General features: G+C 35.3%; 1 protein-coding gene and 1 pseudogene across 1 annotated transcript; one reads left to right on the top strand and one right to left on the bottom strand.

The window, feature by feature from the left end:
- Positions 1-4290: 4290 nt before the first annotated feature.
- LOC141700909 (putative sulfate transporter 3.3) lies at positions 4291-6674 on the top strand (annotated as a pseudogene).
- A 1559-nt stretch (positions 6675-8233) lies between these two features.
- Positions 8234-8584, bottom strand: LOC141700908 (secreted RxLR effector protein 161-like). Its single transcript, XM_074504567.1, has one exon. The coding sequence runs from the start codon at positions 8582-8584 to the stop codon at positions 8234-8236; it is 351 nt and encodes a 116-aa protein (XP_074360668.1).
- Positions 8585-16773: the final 8189 nt, after the last annotated feature.

Below are 16773 nucleotides of genomic sequence, written 5' to 3'. Positions count from 1 at the left end.
CCTTCACAACTCCAATGAAAAAATTGGCAATTGTGATATTACATGTAAGTGCCAATCTAATCAACCAACAACCATGTTTTATATTTATATACATTGCATGCTTTGTAATATTATTGACTTTACTAATTAATTTTGGATGCAGATTCTGGATACAGGGATCTATTAAAAGCTATTGAATCTTCTCCGGTATTTAAACTCTCACCCGAGAAGAAAAAGGTGGAGTTAGTTTCGGAAGTGTCTTTGAATATACATGATGAAGATGTTGGGGTGCCTACAATTATAGTTAAAACAAAACCCATCAGCATAAAAAAGGAGATGTTTATCATTTATGTATCATGCGCTGATGGAAAGGTCTACAAATATAGTTTTGGAGAATGTTTTGACAACAAGTTTTTGTCTTATAAGCCGTACGAGCAAACTCTGGAAGAGTATTTGGATTCGACTCCATTAAGTAAAAGGAGGGAATCGCTATTTAAAAGTAAGCTATTGTACCCCAACAAATATGCTAAAGGCTTGATACAGGGTCTGTTGAGCGCGGTTGTGGAGAGAATCACAAGCAAAAAGCCACATGACTACCTAATTCATCCACAAAACATCCTTCTTCATGAGCAAATTTACCCCCCTTACCCTCCCTCTTATTTTTCATGTCCTAAGTTATCTAATGCTGACGACAAGATTGTGAAAAATGCATATGAGAAAAGACAATATGTTATTCCGGTGAGTTTTGTGCATTCAACTTGTAACGAAAAAATGGGAGATCTTGATGCGGTGTATAAATTAATATTTGAGAAAATCCTGGAAGACAAGGATGATAAACCTTCTCTCCCACAAGATTGGCAGTTGTTAAAGAATGATTTAGGAAAAGGTGTAATGAAGACATATGAGGCAACGAGTGACTTGATATATCATGAGAAGATGTCCAGCAGTATAGTTCTGCGGGACTGGCAGGATCAGCTCAACCTATTGATGTATGCATATCATCTTTATTTTTATTCCACGTCTGAAATGAAATCTGCGGTACAGGGTGCTCTCAACCAAATCGACATAATTCAATTCAAACTGGACTGGTGTAAGGTGGTGCAGCAAGTTGACAGAACATGGTACGACGTTTTTTATCATGAAGGGTCTACGTTTTATAAGGGTAATGTTGGTGATTTGTTGAGGTATTTCAGAAATCTGGTGACACATGGTGAAAAGACCAAATCTCAAGCTTACCTGGCATACCAAATTAGCTGCGAGTTTCCTGAGATGCTACCACAGATAAGCCAAAGATTACTGGAGATAGGTATCAAATTTTGAATAATTTGTAACTTTTCCATTTCATGTTTGTTGTTCAATTAAATATCCAAAGAAAATTACCCAAAAGTTTGTTTTGATTCATTCTAGTAACTTTAAATCGTTCTGCTCCAATTTTTCAACATAAACATAACATTAGTCGTGCAAATTAGGGACACAGTAACAAAATGCGCCTAATGATAAACACTTAATTTGTGCATAAAATTTACAGTCACTACTCGTATGCGCTTATTATTGGCAGAAGTATCAAACCCCCATTATACACGCTTATTATATGCGGAAAATATCAAAACACCATTGTTACATAATGGCCTTCCTGAGTGTCAACTTGCTTATAGTTATATTTGTTGGCTAATGGTCTTGATAATTTATACATGCATCCCTTGTCTTGTCATTTGAGGTAAATCTATAATATAAAAAATATTAAATCTGGACACAAAGACGACTGCAAAATAAATCATTCCAGGGACTTCTTTCTACGATCTACAGCTAAAATAGGGAATACCACTATACAAGTATAGACTAAATATAACCCAATTTATGAAAAATTTACTAATAGTATATGGACACTTAATATTTTTTTAGTGGGGCACTTTACAAAATATATATATATATTTATAACATAAATTTTTAATAAAAAATAACTAATTTTTGATTATGTGAGGGTATATTTCCCCGCTGCCCCCTGTATGAATCAACCCTTGAGTATAGTGTGATGAACAATATAAAGCCACACAACATTATCACATACACTAGGAAGGGTAAAAAAGGAATTCCATGTCAAAAGGTTAAACAAGGAAATGCAATTAAAGTAAAAAGGCAAAATGGGACAGAACTGAAGAGTGGATAAAAGAGAGAGGAAAGGAATTAAGGCATCGGTTAATTTGTCAAGTACTATTGTCATTTCTTTTGGGAGAGAACAGATAATTGAGAGAATTAATGGACACTCTCCTAATCGTAGCTACAATCACTACAAGAAACAGAGCAAAAGACATCACCCTTTTAACATCGGTCTGAAAAGCCACCGATGTTTACACGACTTTTAACATCGCTTGCTTTTTAAACGATGTTAAAGGGTTTATAGACATCGGTTTAAAACAAAATCGTCGTCTAATCTTTATTTTTTTTAAAAAAAGCTTACATCAGTTAAAAATGTGAACGTTGTCTAATCTAATTTTTTAAAAAATAAAAAAATGGCTCAGTAAATACATTGATACTTCCCCGTTAATTATTACAACAAAAGTTTCCCCCTTCCCCAAATTCTAATTTCCCCCAACCCCAATTCATTCCCTCTCTTCCCCAAATTCTAATTCCTCCCCAACCCCAATTCTATCCCCCTTCTCCCTTACCCCGCTCTCTTTCTCTCTCACTTCAATCAGCCTCTCTCTCATTTTCTCTCTCACACATCTCTATACCTATTCAACCTTTGACCCTAATTTTACCCCTATTTTCACTACACAACCCCAAATATATAAACCCTAATTTCAATTAAGTGAACATGAAATTTGGTGTTGCTTGTATTTCTTGTTTTACTGGAAATACGAGACTCGGTCGAGTTGTGAATCGTCCGAGTCATGCACGCCGACTGAGTACTTGAGGCACCAGAAATCGATTATGAAGAGTCAGCGTAATGTGCTATTGATTGCGTCAGTGTTGTTGTTTTACTGGCTTTTGTTTTCGGTTACGCGGTTGGTTGTGAAGATTGAGGAGCTGAATCAACGTGTTGAGGAATTGAAGAATTCAGAGTAATTGAGATATAATTCGATGATGATTTTGTCGGTTTTTTCAAACATTTTGGTTGTTAAATTGATCTACTTGTATTTCTTGTTTTATTAACTTTTGTGTTATGTATGTTTAATTGAATGCTAGTTGAAAAATTGATGATTATGATTTAAATTGAATTTGATGGATTTATCAATTCATTTTACTGTATTACTTGGTGGTGGATTTCGGTTTTTTAGTCTTGGGTTTTTCGAACATTTTTGCATAATATAAATGATCTAGTTGTATTTTTTTGACTAATTATTTAATGTGTCATTGCAGATATCTTACTCCAAAACAATATAATGATATAAACATTTTTATTTGGTTTCAGGGCATTCCAGACCTAGGAGAAATTTATCCTTTGGAAGGCTCTGCAGAAAGGCTTGGTTTGGTTGATCCTGTTACAGGTGAATGTCTTCCGGCTGTAATGCTTACGTATTATGGACGTACGTTATTGGAAGGTCTTATAAGAGATCTTCAGGTATAACATCTGTTTATGTCAAGCTTTTGGTATGTTCTCATTAATGTTGTGAATATAATGGATCTGGGACACGAGTTTTACATTGTTGTAATTTTTTTACAAGGCTAGAGAGTTCTTGTACTTCAAATTGTATGCAAAACAGTGTGTGAGCCCTGTTGCCATCATGACTAGCTCAGCAAAAAATAACCATAAACACATCAACAAGCGTATATCACTATGATACTCAAACTAGTCAGCTGCAATATTCTTTGTTTGTTGTTAATCAATTGTTTGGCGTATATCACTATAGATTACACTTTTGCATTTCCAGTGGCCTGAGAAGAAAGCAGATGCCATGAGAGAAGCTGTGATTGGAGAAACTTGCACGTAAGGCTAAGTCTGTCGATCTACATCCTACTGAGCCATGGTAATTTTTCGTTATTCGTATTTTTGTGTTATCGTTATCGAATTTATTGCGTTTCACGTTTGTTTGAGTTTTCAGTTTATTGAGTTTCCTGTGTTATCGAATTCGTTTCTGTAATTATTGTTATCGATTTTACGTAGTTTTTAAGTTGCCTGTTTTCTGCAATTCTTTGCATCATCGGTTATATTCTTATATATTGTTTTCGGAAAAATATATTAGGATGTATGAATGTCTTCTGCAAATAAATGAATTCCTGTGTACACATTTAAGTTGTATGTCGGTTATAGTCTTATTCAAGTTGTTTATCTTTTTTTATTATTAACCTGCATGTTTTCTTGAATTCTTTCCTGATGACCCTCTTCGCCAATTCAAGGGCCATTTTGTGAAAAACAAGTGGATTCTTGGAGCTCAATATGCTTTCCCCATCCTCAAATAGGGTCCTGAATATACTCTCAAAACTTTCAAATCAGATATTATTGTTGGCCTCACTATTGCTAGCTTGGCCATTCCTCAGATCCCTAGCTACCTATACCAAACTACACCATAAATTTTTCCGACATAGATTTTTATGATTGTTACTGATTTTTTTGTCGTGTATTTCAGGGAATAAGTTACGCAAAGCTTGTTAATCTACCTCCCATTGTTGGTCTATGTAAGTACCTATGCAAATATTTGATTTCCAAAGTAAAATTTTACTGTGTTCTTCATTGAATTAGTATGATGAGTTAAAAATATTTGTAGATTCAAGCTTTGTGCTGCCTCTTATATATGCTATCCTTGGGAGCTCAAGAGATCTTGCAGTAGGCCCTGTTTCAATAGCTTCACTAGTAATGGGATCAATGCTTAGACAACAAGTTAATCCTGTCACAGATCAAGTTCTATTTCTTCAATTAGCATTCACATCAAATTTCTTTGCTGGTCTCTTCCAAGCCTCTTTAGGATTCTTAAGGTTAATAATCACCAAGATCATTTTTCACTCCTGATCAAATTATCATACATGTACAAGTTGCCGTACCAGTACACAAGACTCGTATGTTTATGTTTATATAAATTTGATGCAGGCTTGGATTCATAATAGTCTTTCTGTCAAAGGCTACTCTAATCGGATTCATGGATGGAGCAGCTATAATAGTGCCTCTCCAGCAGCTGAAAAGCCTTCTTGGGATAACATATTTTACCAAAAAAATGGGTTTGGTTCCTGTTATATCTTCTGTTTTTCGTTAGCCAGATTATTTCAACCCATCTTAGGTGCTTATTACTATGTTTTATATATTATAGAATTGAAGATCATGTACAAATGAAACCAGCCTGCATTTGAAATGTTCAAATTGTCATATAAGTGAAGTGAATATAATGTTTATTCACAAAATTATAGTAAAAGAAACAGCCATGGAATGTTTATAGTGGAACTATAAGAGTTAATTTACTATAATAAATATCGTACAAGATTTATGTACGAATACTTTCGTAATTTAGTATAGTTTAGAGTCCCTGTGAAGGTACTTTATCTACTCATCTTGTTTCCTTTCCTTTTTTCCTTTGGCTAATCTACATCCTGAATTACTTTATGATGTTATTAAAAGGTTGGAGGAGAGTGAGAGTACATGGCCAGGTCGGAAGCATGTTGTTGCATGCTCTACTGTTTGCAAATCATGGAGGAGTATGTGCAAGGATATTGTTAGAAATCCAGAGTTTTGTGGCAAGTTGACATTTCCAGTTTCTCTGAAATAGGTAGCTCTTTTATGTCTTTGTTTATGCTTGACTGAGGTTTACAAATTACAAGTACAAGACATTATCAGCTTTAGATAATTATCAGCTTTGTTTTCCATGTTCACAAATTCGAATAACGGACTACTATAAAGCAATAAGGGGGCAACAGTTACTTCAGCTTTGTTTTCTAAAATTTAATGTCAGAGTACTATTGTATATCTCTCTACCTCACACTCTTCCGTATTTATCTCGCTATATATCCCCCTTCTTTCTTTCTATGTGCGTGCATGGTTCTTTCTTCTCTCAGTTTTGTAATGTGTTCATCATATGAATTTCATCCATTTTCTTACCCCCTTTTGAGATTGTAATATTTATTGGTAGCTGTATCTAATGGTTAGTTCTTTAGCAATTAATACTCCTAGTTTTACATGTATGTAGAAATTGTTTAGTGTCCAAAGAATGATACAAAATGGCACCTTGGTTGATCATCCTGCCCTAGCTTTAAGTATTAATTTAGGTCTAATTGGAAGTCACTGATCACAAACTTTTTACTGTCTCAGTTGTAACAGATTGTCTTGTCTCGATTTTTAAAATACCAACATAGAGAGGCACCCGTTAGACTGCTGATCATTTAATATTTGATCACAATCTAACTCAAGGGCACCCTGTTTTTTCATTTTGTAAGGTGAATTTATTATTTCCAGACTTCTGTAATGGCTGCTGATTTTATGGGATTTGTTGAAGTTGGATTTGAGAATTCAGAAGATATATTACTCAACTTCTGTTTTCTGCAGTGTTGGTAAAGTCTCTTATTTTACCAGTGCTCTCGTTGGTACATCAAATGATTTTATTTATGCAAGTTTATAGTGTCTTTTAATAATTGAACTGATTGGTTTGCAATTATGTTGCAGGAACAACTGTAGCATCTTCAACGATGGACAAGCAGGGAAGGAAGAGTCTACTTGTTATAAGCTTCGCGGGAATAGTATTGTAGTGTACAACTACATTTTGTTCTTGTAGGCATGTAGCTCATAGACTTGTACAAACAAATTTTGTAATGTAGATGTTTGTATTTTGGTAAAAGCTAATTATGTTTTATTATGATCATAATGTAGATGTTTGTATTTTGGTGGATGTTTGGATGTAAACTGGTGCTAACACTACAAAATATTAGAATATATTGGATGTTTGGATGTTAAAAAACTGGTGGTATTAGATGTTTGTTGATGAAGATAGATTTGGCTATTATGATATAGTTTTGGTTTATATGTATGCAAGAACAGGATTTATATACCAATAAATCCTAATAAATAACTGATGTCTTGTGGAGGTTTTAAAACAACTTATTATATAGAAACTGATGTCTCTTATGAACAAAATATTAGTTTAGTTTAAGATGACCGATGTTAAATTACATCTTTAACAACATTTCAAAAGTTATCTTAAATACAAGCTTACATAACTGATGTCTAATATTATAATTTACATCAGTTCATAAAATAACAAATGTTAAAAGTACTTATTTACAACGTCCAAATTTTCATAAATGCAGTCTTTGTCTTTTTTTTTCTTTGTGTGTCATATGCTTAAATTGATTGAAATTAAAAGATAAACTATTATTGAACTCGTGATCACGAGTTAAAATGTAATATATTAGAAAAAAGACATCAGTTTCTAAGTTAGAATTGTTGTCTACTCGTATCTTAGAGATCGGTCTAAAACCGATGTCTAAAACTCTGGACCTTTCTCTACACATGCAAAGACATCGCTTTTAAAAACTTTTAACATCGGTTTATAACCGATGTCTTTTGACCTGTTTCTTGTACTGAATTACTAACTACAGGCCCAAGATCGGACTTAATGAACTAGGCAGAAAATACTCAGAAAACACACACACTGCTATTGAACACAAGAGTGAACAAAGGAATTATTTCTGAATATAATATGATTTCTGAGTTCTGATGTAATACAAATATGCAGAGTACAATTTATAGTAGCAGCATAATTTTCTAGAATAAAATTTTCTAGATGATTATTAAGTTCACGAGCCTAGTAGAATTTTCAAGATGGTTATTAATTTCAAGTACATATTCAAGAACCTTCTAATACATGATTTATCTTAACAATTCTAGTACTTTCATGATGCCTTCACAATCTTTCTAGAACCTTCCAGAAGTTTGCACAATATTTTAACACTCCCCCTTTGTGTGAACTTCGGGTACTAAAACAAGTTGGGCTCTAAGAAACTCAAACTTCGCCTTAGGTAAAGCTTGCGTAAATATATCAGCAAGTTGTTCATTGGTATCCACTTTGATAAGATCAATCTCATTTGTCAGCACTTTCTCTCGTATGAAATGATAGTGAACTTCGATGTGCTTAGTTCTTGCGTGAAATACTAGATTTGAAGCTAGACGAATCAAACTCATATTATCACAATATAGCTCCACTGCTTCCATTTTAGAATGAGAAATGTCCTTGAGCAGTCTTATTAACCATATACACTCTAGTGCGGCAAGTGTCGCAACATTATATTATGCCTCTGCACTTGATAAAACAACAGTAGCTTGCTTCTTACTGCACTATGAGATTACAGCTGAACCTAGATCAAAAGTATATCCGAAAGTAGATCTTCTTGATGACGGATCACCTGCCCAATCTGTATCGGAGAATCCACTAAGTAAAATCGATGCACTTCGTATATACATCAGCCCGTAGTTCATTATACTCTTAAGATAATGAAGTATCCTATTAGCTGCATCCAAATATGGCTTCCTTGGCTTTTGCATAAACTGACTAATAACTCTAACCGAAAAAGAAAAATCGGGCCTTGTAACTGTCAAATATATTAAGCTTCTAACCAAAGTGCGATATGTCTTTACATTTTTTAGCTCTTTCCCAATATTAGCTTTCAACTTCAGATTTTGCTCCATTGGAGTAGGTGCTGGTCTGTAATTAATCATCTTGAATTTCTCAAGGATCTTTTTAGCATATTGACCTTGAGAAATAAGGATACCTTCCTAGAACCTTGATATCTCCAATCCAAGAAAGTGCTTTAGTTCTCCCAAGTTTTTCATCTCAAACCGAATAGCGAGTTCATCTTTCAATTGAATTATTTCTTGCTCATCGTTACCGGTTATAATCATGTCATCGATATATAATAACACAAGAACGTGCACCTTGGAATCTTTCTTTATGAATAAACTTGCATCGACACTTGAAGAAACATATCCATAAAATGAGAGGTATTGAGCAATTTTTCCAAACCAGGTCGCGGTACTTGTTTAAGCCCATAAAGAGCTTTCTTGAGTCGACAAACATAACCTGGAAAATTCTTTGATTAAAATCCCCAAGGCTGCTCCATGTAAATTTCTTTATCAGTGTCTCCATAAAGAAATGCGTTCTTCACATCTAGTTGCCAAAGTTCTCATCCTTTTGAGGAAGCCATAGATAAAGTAGCTCGAACGGATGTCATCTTTGCTACTAGATTGAAAGTTTCCTCATAGTCCAGCCCGTATTTTTGGGAGAAACCATGAGCTACAAGCCTCGCTTTATATCGATCTACACTTCCATCGGATTTACGTTTGACTTTGTAAACCCATTTGCAAGAAATTGGTTTAACTCCTTCAGGTTTGGGAACTAGATCCCATGTCTCATTCTTATAAAGTGTTGATATTTCTTCCTCCATAACAGCTTCCCAGTTCTGATTGCCTTTTGCATATTGATATGTTGATGGTTCAGATTCATCAACCGGGCCAGCAAAAAAACATTCCGTAATCTTATCATATTCAGCTCTAATAGTGTAGTCGGTGTATCTTTCATTCCTCTTCCGTGTTCTTTGTGATCTTCGAGGCGGATGATCACTTCCATGAGTTTCATTATTTTCTTCATGAGTTGCTTCACTTTCACTTTCAGAATCACCGTGAGACATATTTGTAGCTGAAGGAGTTTATTTGTCATGTGCATCTTCATTCTCATCGTTTGACGGATCTGCAAGCTTTGTTAGTATAGGTTGTACATAGTAAGACGATGTTTCATCAAAGACAACATCTCTTGATGTCACAAACTTAAGTGTTTTGGGGTCCATGCATCGCCACCCTTTTCTATTAGGATCGTAGCCCACAAAGACAGATTTTCTTGCCCTTGCATCCATTTTAGCACGCAGCTGATCAGAAACATGAACATAGCATGTAGAGCCAAAGACTATGAAATATGAAACCGAGGGCTTCTCCTTGTAGAGAAGTTCGTAAGGAGTTTTCATGTTGATAACATTTGAGGGTAAACGATTTATCACATGACAAGCACACCTCATGGCTTTTGCCCATAATTCTTGAGGAAGACTTTTTGCATGTATCCAACTTCTAATCACCTCTTGTACATGCCTTAATTTCCATTCAGCAACTCCATTTTGCTGCGATGTTCGTGGACATGTAAATTGTCTTCTTATTCCATGCCTTTCATAGAAATCAGCAAACTCGTTTGATGTAAATTCCCCTCCATTATCGGTCCGCAAGCACCTGATCCTTCTTCGAAGCTGCCCCTCAACCTTCCTCTTAAATTGCTTGAAGATTTAGAAAGTTTCAGACTTCTCCTTCATGAAGAAAACCCATGAAAATCTCGTATATTCATCAACAATTACAAGCATATAGTGAAGTCCACTATAACTTACTGCATTGCTTGTTAATAAATCAGAATGAATTAGCTGTAAAGGAATCGTACTTCTTATTGAAGATTTTTCGAACGGAAGACGACGTTCTTTGCCATATTAGCATCCTTCACAAACAAATTCACGATTAAAGCTTCCCACATTAGGCAACCCATTGATAATGTTATTGGCTGAAATATTTTTCAGCTTCTCATAGCTTACATGTGTCAAACGAGCATGTCACAAAGATGCTTTATCTTGTTGGCTTGTTTTCTCCACAAAAGCTTTATTTGCCGACAAAACATATAGAGATTTGACTCTCTTTCCTTTTAGCACCGTGTCAACATCAATGTTTTTGATATTTTCCAGAATTTTGAAATCATTTGGACCAAATAACACATATCGACCAGAATTTGCTAATTGGGAAACATAAATCAGATTTTTTGTCATACCTGGAACATGGTATACACTGGTCAGATTTACTAGTCCTTGCATTTCCTTAACCTTTACATTTCCTTCCCTTTCAACTGGATGAATGGATTTGTCTGCTGTCACGATTGCTTTATTTCCGACGTATTCCTTTTGCTGTGAAAGTAAAGAAATATTACCTGTTAAATGATGAGAGCAGCCTGAATCTATTATCCAATCTTTTGAATAATCGATAGTTGTAAAACCTTCTTCTACATTGCCTTTATCAAGAGAAGTTAAGGCTGATTCTTATATAAAGTTCTTCAAATTCGTCATCTCGGTTGAAAGACAAGTTCCCCAATTATCTGAACGTTCCTCGTTTTGAGAAACACTTGCGTTTCCTTCTACAAATCTTAATCTGCAGAACTTTTTTATATGTCCAGGTTTACTACACCTATTACATATTATTTTTTTCCTGGCCTCATATTGCGAATTGTCAAAATTCCTCTCATTTTGATTGAAGTTCTTCCTCGGCCAGCTTCTGCGCTCATTTGAATCTTTGAGTTTTCATTGCTCCTCACTGTTGGAACTCCTTTTCCAATCAGCTACTCCTTTGGGATTATTTACCTTCCAACTCTTGTAATTATAAGTATGATGCCTTTGTTTTCTAGCGAACAATACTTCATCATTGTCTGAAATTGAAGATTTCGCCATCTGCATTACCAAGGCTTCTTGATTGGTTAGCAGATTCTCCAATTCGACGATGTTACCTAGGTTGATTTGCCCATACTTGAATCGAAGTCAAAAACGGGGTGTACTCTTTCTTTATGCCAAGAATAATATATCTTCGCATTCGGGCTTCTTTGATAGGCTCACCTGGATCAAGTTCAGAAATTTCAGCACATACATTCTTCACTTTTTGAAAATATTGAGCAATCATCATGCTCCCTTGAGTTGTATTTGCCAATTCGTTCTCCAAAAATTGAAGTCTGGCCGTGTTCTTCTTTGTAAAAAACTTCTCCAATGTTTCCCAAAAGTCTTTTGAAAACTCTTTATCTCGAATATGATCAATTAGATCTTTGTGAATAGAGCCTCGTAATACAAACAAGGCTTCCCTGCATTTAATCTTCCACTTTCTTCTTGCTTCAGAATTTTCCGGTGTATCAGAAGGTAAATCCGTATCACCTCCATCAACGATATCCCAAAGATCTTGTCCTTAGAGATACGCCTTCATGCATATCCTCCAATATTGATAATTGTTGTGTGTTAGTTTCTCCATTCCAAACTGATTCAATGCTCCAACATTGATATCCATCTCCTGGAATACAATCACCAGCTACAACAACAGAATTTATGTCTTAAACTAATTTTCTACCTGCCTTTTCGCTAGCAGCCTCCACTGAACACATCAGCTGATTCAACAGCTCTGATCCAGAGTTGAGAGAATTAATGGACACTCTCCTAACTGTAGCTAGAATCACTAACTACAGGCCCAAGATCGGACTTAACGAACTAGGCAGAAAATACTCAGAAAACACACACACTGCTATTGAACACAAGAGAGAACAAAGGAATTATTTCTGAATATAATCTGATTTCTGAGTTCTGATGTAATACAAATATGCAGAGTACAATTTATAGTAGCAGTATAATTTTTTAGAATAAATTTTTCTAGATGATTATTAAGTGCACGAGCCTAGTAGAATTTTCAAGATGGTTATTAATTTTAAGTACATATTCAAGAACCTTCTAATACATGATTTATCTTAACAATTCTAGTACTTTCATGATGCCTTCACAATCTTTCTAGAACCTTCTAGAAGTTTGCAGAATATTTAAACACTCCCCCTTTGTGTGAACTTCAGGTACTAAACCAAGTTGGGCTCTAAGAAACTCAAACTTCGCCTTAGGTAAAGCCTGCGTAAATATATCAACAAGTTGTTCATTGGTATCCACTTTGATAAGATCAATCTCATTTTTCAGCACTTTCTCTCGTATGAAATGATAGTGAACTTCGATGTGCTTAGTTCTTGCGTGAAATACTGGATTTGAAGCTAGACGAATAAAACTCATATTATCACAATATAGCCCTGCTGCTTCCATTTTAGAATGAGAAATATCCTTGGGCAATCTTATTAACCATATACACTCTGGTGCGGCAAGTGTCGCAACATTATATTCTGCCTCTGCATTTGATAAAACAACAGTAGCTTGCTTCTTGCTGCACTATGAGATTACAGCTGAACCTAAATCAAAAGTATATCCGAAAGTAGATCTTCTTGATGACGGATCACCTGCCCAATCTGCATCGGAGAATCCACTAAGTAAAATCGATGCACTTCGTATATACATCAGCCCGTAGTTCATTATACTCTTAAGATAATGAAGTATCCTATTAGCTGCATCCAAATGTGGCTTCCTTGGCTTTTGCATAAACTGACTAATAACTCTAACCGAAAAAGAAAAATCGGGCCTTGTAACTGTCAAATATATTAAGCTTCTAACCAAAGTGCGATATGTCTTTACATTTTTTAGCTCTTTCCCAATATTAGCTTTCAACTTCAGATTTTGCTCCATTGGAGTAGGTGCTGGTCTGCAATTAATCATCTTGAATTTCTCAAGGATCTTTTTAGCATATTGACCTTGAGAAACAAGGATACCTTCCTTGCACCTTGATATCTCCAATCCAAGAAAGTGCTTTAGTTCTCCCAAGTTTTTCATCTCAAACCGAATAGCGAGTTCATCTTTCAATTGAATTATTTCTTGCTCATCGTTACCGGTTATAATCATGTCATCGATATATAATAACACAAGAACGTGCACCTTGGAATCTTTCTTTATGAATAAACTTGCATCGACACTTGAAGAAACATATCCACAAAATGAGAGGTATTGAGCAATTTTTCCAAACCAGGCCGCGGTACTTGTTTAAGCCCATAAAGAGCTTTCTTGAGTCGACAAACATAACCTGGAAAATTCTTTGATTTAAATCCCGAAGGCTGCTCCATGTAAATTTCTCTATCAATGTCTTCATAAAGAAATGCGTTCTTCACATCTAGTTTCCAAAGTTTCCATCCTTTTAAGGAAGCCATAGATAAAGTAGCTCGAACGGATGTCATCTTTGCTACTAGATTGAAAGTTTCCTCATAGTCCAGCCCATATTTTTGGGAGGAACCATGAGCTACAAGCCTCGCTTTATATCGATATACACTTCCATCGGATTTACGTTTGACTTTGTAAACCAATTTGCAAGAAATTGGTTTAACTCCTTCAGGTTTGGGAACTAGATCCTATGTCTCATTCTTATAAAGTGTTGATATTTTTTCCTCCATAACAGCTTCCCAATTCTGATTACCTTTTGCATATTCATATGTTGATGGTTCAGACTCATCAACCGGGCCAGCAAAACAACATTCCGTAATCTTATCATATTCAGCTCTAATAGTGTAGTTGATATATCTTTCATTCCTCTTCCGTGTTTTTTGTGATCTTCGAGGCGGATGATCGCTTCCATGAGTTTCATTATTTTCTTCATGAGTTACTTCACTTTCACTTTCAGAATCACCGTGAGACATATTTGTAGCTGAAGGAGTTTCTTTGTCATGTGCATCTTCATTCTCATCGTTTGACGGATCTGCAAGCTTTGTTAGTATAGGTTGTACATAGTAAGACGATGTTTCATCAAAGACAACATCTCTTGATGTCACAAACTTAAGTGTTTTGGGGTCCATGCATCGCCACCCTTTTCTATTTGGATCGTAGCCCACAAAGACAGATTTTCTTGCCCTTGCATCCATTTTAGCACGCAGCTGATCAGAAACATGAACATAGCATGTAGAGCCAAAGACTATGAAATATGAAACCGAGGGCTTCTCCTTGTAGAGAAGTTCGTAAGGAGTTTTCATGTTGATAACATTTGAGGGTAAACGATTTATCACATGACAAGCACACCTCATGGCTTTTGCCCATAATTCTTGAGGAAGACTTTTTGCATGTATCCAACTTCTAATCACCTCTTGTACATGCCTTAATTTTCGTTCAGCAATTCCATTTTTCTATGATGTTTGTGGACATGTAAATTGTCTTCTTATTCCATGCCTTTCATAGAAATCAGCAAACTCGTTTGATATAAATTCCCCTCCATTATCGGTCCGCAAGCACCTGATCCTTCTTCGAAGCTCCCCCTCAACCTTCCTCTTAAATTGCTTGAAGATTTAGAAAGTTTCAGACTTCTCCTTCATGAAGAAAACCCATGAAAATCTCGTATATTCATCAACAATTACAAGCATATAGTGAAGTCCACTATAACTTACTGCATTGCTTGTTAATAAATCAGAATGAATTAGCTGCAAAGGAATCATACTTCTTATTGAAGATTTTTCGAACGGAAGACAACGTTCTTTGCCATATTGGCATCCTTCACAAACAAATTCACGATTAAAGCTTCCCACATTAGGCAACCCATTGATAATGTTATTGGATGAAATATTTTTCAGCTTCTCATAACTTACATGTGTCAAACGAGCATGCCAAAAAGATGCTTTATCTTGTTGGCTTGTTTTCTCCACAAAAGCTTCATTTGCCGACAAAACATATAGAGATTTGACTCTCTTTCCTTTTAGCACCGTGTTAACATCAATGTTTTTTATATTTTCCCGAATTTTGAAATCATTTGGACCAAATAACACATATCGACCAGAATTTGCTAATTGGGAAACATAAATCAGATTTTTTGTCAAACCTGGAACATGGTATACACTGGTCAGATTTACTGGTCCTTGCATTTCCTTAACCTTTACATTTCCTTCCCATTCAACTGGATGAATGGAGTTGTCTGCTGTCACGATTGCTTTATTTCCGACGTATTCCTTTTGCTGTGAAAGTAAAGAAATATTACCTGTTAAATGATGAGAGCAGCCTGAATCTATTATCCAATCTTTTGAATAATCGATAGTTGCAAAACCTTCTTCTACATTGCCTTTATCAAGAGAAGTTAAGGCTGATTCTTGTATAAAGTTCTTCAAATTCGTTGTAATAACCCCAATTTTTGGGAAATTTTTGAAACCCTTATGAATAGTGTTTTTGCTGAATGAGAAAACTTTTCATGCCACACTATGTAGGGGTTCTGATATGGATATTCTGAGATTTTATTAGTACTTTATATGGGATATAAGTGTATGTAAAGATCGTCAGAATCCAAATCCGAACACTTTGATTTTTCCCGGAAATACACTAGATACGGAAAGATTTGAGAAAAAGGTAACAGGATAAAAAGGATTTAAATTAAAGGATTATAGGAGAGGATCATAAAAGGAATATAATATATTGAGAAAGGTTAAGGGAACCTAAGTAATAAGATCCCGGGTATGATCCCTCAAACGATAAACGAAAACGAAAGTTAAGCGAACCGTATAACAGATCAGCGGTCATTAGGCAAACAATTAGGAAGTTAATCAAAGGGATTAGAGAGGATGATATCACCCAACCAATGAGAAGAGGACAAGGAGGGGAGGATGACATCATGAGGATGATGCAAGCATGACATAAGAGGGAAGGAAATGTGGTGGAATATTAACCATACAAAGTCAAGGCTACAAAGGGAATTAACCAAAAAACAAGACAAAAAGCAACCAACCAAGCAAAACAAATCACAAAACACCAAACCTTCCATTTCTTCATGAAGCTCTCGGCTTCTTTCTTAAGAATTGGGAAGTCCAAGCTCCTCCACTTGCCATTTTACAAGGTAATTATCCTAGCTTCTCCTAGTTAAGTTACATACTTCCTAGAAATCTTAGCTTCAAAATCCTTTCCTAGCATTTCCTATAAATCATTCAAGAAGATGGTGAATAGTACTTTCTTGAAATTAATTTTTGTGTTCTTGATTTCTTTGAAAGAACAAGCTTGTAGGAGGTTAGATTAAGGCTTCCATGGGCATTCCAAGGACCTTTCATGGATTAAAAGCTTCAAGGAAGGTATAACTCTTCATGGTCTTAGTTTTAAGTTTTGTTGTTTAGATTTCCTAATGTTTAGATGATGGGTTAGTGTAATGGGTGTGTAATCATGTTTAGA

The sequence above is a fragment of the Apium graveolens genome, unplaced genomic scaffold, assembly GCF_009905375.1.
Source record: "Apium graveolens cultivar Ventura unplaced genomic scaffold, ASM990537v1 ctg3075, whole genome shotgun sequence".
NCBI classification, from domain to species: Eukaryota; Viridiplantae; Streptophyta; class Magnoliopsida; order Apiales; family Apiaceae; genus Apium; species Apium graveolens.
Note: the sequence above shows the minus strand (reverse complement) of the source record. Positions and strands in the feature narration are given on the sequence as shown.